General features: G+C 49.8%; 1 protein-coding gene across 1 annotated transcript; it reads right to left on the reverse strand.

The window, feature by feature from the left end:
* Positions 1 to 2,348: 2,348 nt before the first annotated feature.
* On the reverse strand, positions 2,349 to 3,761 carry LOC123094917 (trihelix transcription factor ASIL1). Its single transcript, XM_044516785.1, has 2 exons — positions 2,866 to 3,761; positions 2,349 to 2,755 (listed from the first exon to the last, which is right to left on the reverse strand). The coding sequence occupies exon 1, from the start codon at positions 3,628 to 3,630 to the stop codon at positions 2,878 to 2,880; it is 753 nt and encodes a 250-aa protein (XP_044372720.1). The 5' UTR covers positions 3,631 to 3,761; the 3' UTR covers positions 2,349 to 2,755; positions 2,866 to 2,877.
* Between the last annotated feature and the right edge of the window lie 661 nt (positions 3,762 to 4,422).

A 4,422-nucleotide genomic window follows, 5' to 3' on the forward strand; every position in this document is an offset into this window, starting at 1 on the left:
TTGTTTCTGATTTAGTAAAAAATATTAAATCAATTTATTTTCTTATGCAAATTTTTGTAGGAGCTAGGGGTATTATTCCAGAGCTCCTAAAAAATGGCACAATTTTTGGACATATAATTATGCATTAATTCCAAATGCCCAAAATAAATACGTATGAGCTTCTAAAAATATTGGTTTGATTTTTATCTCTGTCCAATATTTTCAGAGAGAAACATGAGCATTTTCTTGAACCCTTTTGGAGCAATTTTTATTTGGGTCATTTCCAGAAATAATTCTGAGGGTTTCACAAATCCTCATTTCAGATTTAAATGGAATTTAAACATGATGCACACATGACTAACTAGTCTAGGTCATACCAGAACTAGGGATATGACATATTGACACGTGCCAGTCGTCGTGGCCGCCGCGTATAGTCGGGATATACGTAGCACTATTGTATGTATTCTTGCTGCCGAATCCATCAGCCAGGGAACTACATGCACTACCTAGCCTTTGATGCATGCATGTTAGTACGTAGGCAATTCTTTTCGTGCACCAGCACCACATACAAATCCAATCAAGAAATCGGCTAATGCATGCATACAATAGTTCGTGTGTGTACATATATTTTACCTTCTGTATCCTGCACTAGAGAAATATATGCACCGTGTGCGGCATCGTCATGTCTTGGATGGTTAGAGGAACCATGGTATCCCCAGCCCACAAGGGTTCAAATCCTGGTGCTCCCATTTATTCCTAAATTATTTCAGGATTTCCAGCGATGCGCATTCAGTGGAAGGAGATGTTCCCGTCGACGACGAGGCGCCAGCGGTGACTTCGTAAATCTCAAGATGATATGCCGGCTCAGTCTTTCGGAGACGCTCATAGGGGTAGGGTGTGTGTGTGTGCGTTCATAGGGGTGAGTGTATGCGCGTGTATATGAGCGCTTGTGTCTATACTGATGTTCAAAAAAACGACGGAGTCATGTATGCCACTGTTCGATGCTAAGTACCCCCACCTTTTTTTTAGAAAAGGAGGATGACCCTCGGCTTGTGCATATGTGCGATGCATATAGCCACTTTATTAATTATTCTTACAAGACCTTACAAAATCAATACAACAGTAAGACTAAAGCCGCCATCTAAGCAACAAACTGTCGCTACACCTATCCAGTTGATGAAGGGGCGTAGATAGCCTGGGCCTAATACCAAACAGACATCGCAGCCAAGTCTAACATCACAGCCGAGATTAGATGATGGATCTCGAGATCCGATCACCAAGCTTCTGACCGGCCACCGCTGACGAAGAAGATGACCACCACCACTGGCTACACCGGCCAGAACAGATCTGCCATGGGTGCCGCCAAGCAGTTCACCAGGCCCTCAACGCCGCCGCCGATCTAAAGCCAGATGACATGCCGCCGAAAACCGCATCGCGCCGCCGCCCGATCCAGGCCAGCCGCCGCCGCAGCCGCCCGTAGCCCGAGGCAGGGCCGACCGCCGCCGCCGTCGCTTCTAGATCGGCCGCACCTCCACACATGTTGGGGTCCCGCCACCCCTGAGACGCGGGAGGGAGAAAGAGCCCCGGCCACCGCCGTCGGCCTGCGGGCGCAAGCCAGCGGCGTCCTCCGGCGGCGGCGGGAGGAGGGGAGGAGGATGGGCTAGGCCCCGGTGACGGCTAGGGTTGGGGAGCTCGAGTTGCCCGAGCGGGGGGGGGGGGGGGGGGGGGGGGCGACTCGAGCGACAGATCAAGACTCGTAAACGAAGTTCTGATTCAAGTACCCCCACCTGCTCCATACGATCGCATTCAATACACGGCCCGACGGGTCCTCGTTCCATTCGTATGTGTAGCAGGAGCAGGCGTGCTCGTCCGCTACAATCGCCGCTCTCTACGTTTGAGTATCATCTACTCCCTCCGTCCCATAGTGTCAAAGAACGTCTTACATGATGGGACGGAGGGGGTACATACTTCAGTGAACACAAAAAGATATCATCGGTAGATTTATTTGTGCAGTTTGCTTTGAAAGGAGAAACTCCATACGCCATGTCCTCTGCAGGTGGGGCTCACTGCGTCAATGAGCGGCGTTGGTTGGATCGGCCGGCGGGGCTGTGCGTTTGGTTGATTTCGCTTTGCATTGTCGGCCAATTCGTTGATTGGAGACACAACGGGGGCGTCAATACCATGGCCTCACCCTCACGCGCGGCACATGTACAAACACTGGATACTTACTGATTTAAAATGCATATAATTTACGCTGAGTGACACACATAAACATTCTTGTCACCAAGTACAGTAATTAGCAAGAATGAGCTAAAGTATCCAGTGTTACCCGCAAAAAAAAAGGGCTAAAGTATCCAGGCAGTGAATAAAACAATAAATAAAAGGTCTGCTAATTCTTGCCATACAAACACCGGCCGATACTTACCATACACTGCCTTTTTATTTCATAGTACTATACAGTGCCCGCTAATTCTTATTTAGCTTAAGGGGGTGTTTGGTTTCAGAGACTTTTTTGTGTTGGGACTAGAAGAAGTCCCTAGCCAACCAAACAAGATGGGACTTTTTGCTAAAAGTCCTTAGAAACACTTCCTTAAGAGTCTTTTTTAAAAAGTCCTAGGGACTAGAAAAAGTTTTAGGACTAGAGAACCAAACACCATCTAAGGTACTCTACCGCTAAGACTAACAAATAAAACAACAATACTACGCATAAAGCTAAGCTAAGCTCCTCTACGCTGCTCTTCTTTTGTTGGTCCGCTGCAGATCAAATCCCCTGCGCCTACAAAACAGAAACCAAAGTTAGCAAGAAGAAAACAAACGAGTACTGAGCTCCTGCAAGCTGCGACTAGAACTGACTGGGAATGGGATAGAGAGCCTTTTAGTTTTTACCGTGATGGGATGCTACTTGCCGTCGGCTTCTTTCGGATTCTCCTTCACCTTCTTGTGCTCCAGCCTCACGTCCTTCAGCTCCATCATCTTGAGGATCTGCATCTCCTTCTTGAACTTGTGCCTCTCCATCTCCACGCGCTCGTGCACCTCCGCCACCTTCCTTATCTCCGCCACCAGCTTCGTCACCCCAGTCGCCGAACCCCCAACCAACTCACAGCCGCAGCAGACGGTCGCCGGCGTCTTTGCCAGGGACGGGTCGCCTGATCGCTCCAGGATGTCCCGTAGGCTGGAAAAGTGGCGCTGGCGCTTCACCGGGACCTCACTCCTGCCGGTCGATCCACCCACGCATCCGCTCGCCTCCTCCTCCCCCTCCTCTTCCTCCTTCTCCTCCTCTTCCTCCATCTTGACGGCAGCCGCCGGAGTCTTACCGTCGAAGCCGGGAGGCGGGCCGTTGGAGAACTTGGAGTCGGCCAGGAAGCCCCGGAGTCGGGCCAAGTGGGGAGACCCCAACGCCGGCAGCCCCTTGGCGACCTCCACCTTGTACTTCTGCTTGAGTGTACAGAGACGCGTCCGGCACTGAGCAAGGGTGCGGTTGAGGTCGCCGCGGTGAGCATTGACAGCTCTGCACACAGTGAGCCAGTCGTCCATGCGGAGCGAGCTGCGGTTGCGGCGGAGATAAATCTGGCCCCACGCGTCCAGGAGAGCGGACGTCTCGCCGTCGCTCCAGCGCCCGCCTGCGCCCGGGCCAGTTTTGCGGCTGGTCATGTCCGACGAACGGCCGGTCGGCGGACTGGGCAGCTTGGTGTTTAGGGACACTGGTGGTTGCGCTGGCTTGACGGCTTGAGTTGAGCAGGGAGATGCTTCGCCTTGTGGCAATGAAGTGCCTTATAAAGAAAAAAAGGCAGTGAACGTGCAGCAGATAGTGCTTGATTCAGGGCATCACTTTTAACCTATCCTGATACCCAAATGGTACACGCCCAACAACTGTCGTACACAAATTTTATGAGAAGATTGGCTTTGCATGGAGTACTACATGGAGTACTAGAAGCAGATCAATGCATGGAGTACTAAAAGCAGAATCACTTGATTCAATGCATGGAGTACTAGAAGCAGATCAATGCATATAGTACTAGAAGCAGATGGCGCGCTTTGCTGCACCGTCAATATATAAAACGGTAATGGTGAGCCAATTACAACTACTGCTTGCAAAAATCTTCACCAGGCACTAAAAACAATACATTATACTCCAAGCAGATATTTCAATTTGGATTATGACATTATGTGTTCCTTTCATGGACCATGCAAGCAATAGAAACATGTCGAGTTTTGGTGGGAGTAGAGTAACATAGAATATTGATAAAAAAGCCTTCTTGTCTTCATCTAACTCGTATTCATCCAAATCAAAACCAAAGTTTCTACTCCACGTCTACCAGTTGGCCGTGCCCTGGCTAACAACATGTCTAGAGCCCAACATTCAGCATTTCATGCTATTTCGGTGTAGTCTGCAGCACCTCCATATTTAGCATTTCTGTGTTGTCCCAGTGTGCAAACTTGCAC

Source organism: Triticum aestivum, chromosome 4B (assembly GCF_018294505.1).
Source record: "Triticum aestivum cultivar Chinese Spring chromosome 4B, IWGSC CS RefSeq v2.1, whole genome shotgun sequence".
Classification (NCBI taxonomy): Eukaryota; Viridiplantae; Streptophyta; class Magnoliopsida; order Poales; family Poaceae; genus Triticum; species Triticum aestivum.

Bases quoted from the DNA above. Each gene is read 5' to 3' on its own strand.
- LOC123094917 (XM_044516785.1), bottom strand. From the start codon at position 3,630: ATGACCAGCCGCAAAACTGGCCCGGGCGCAGGCGGGCGCTGGAGCGAC.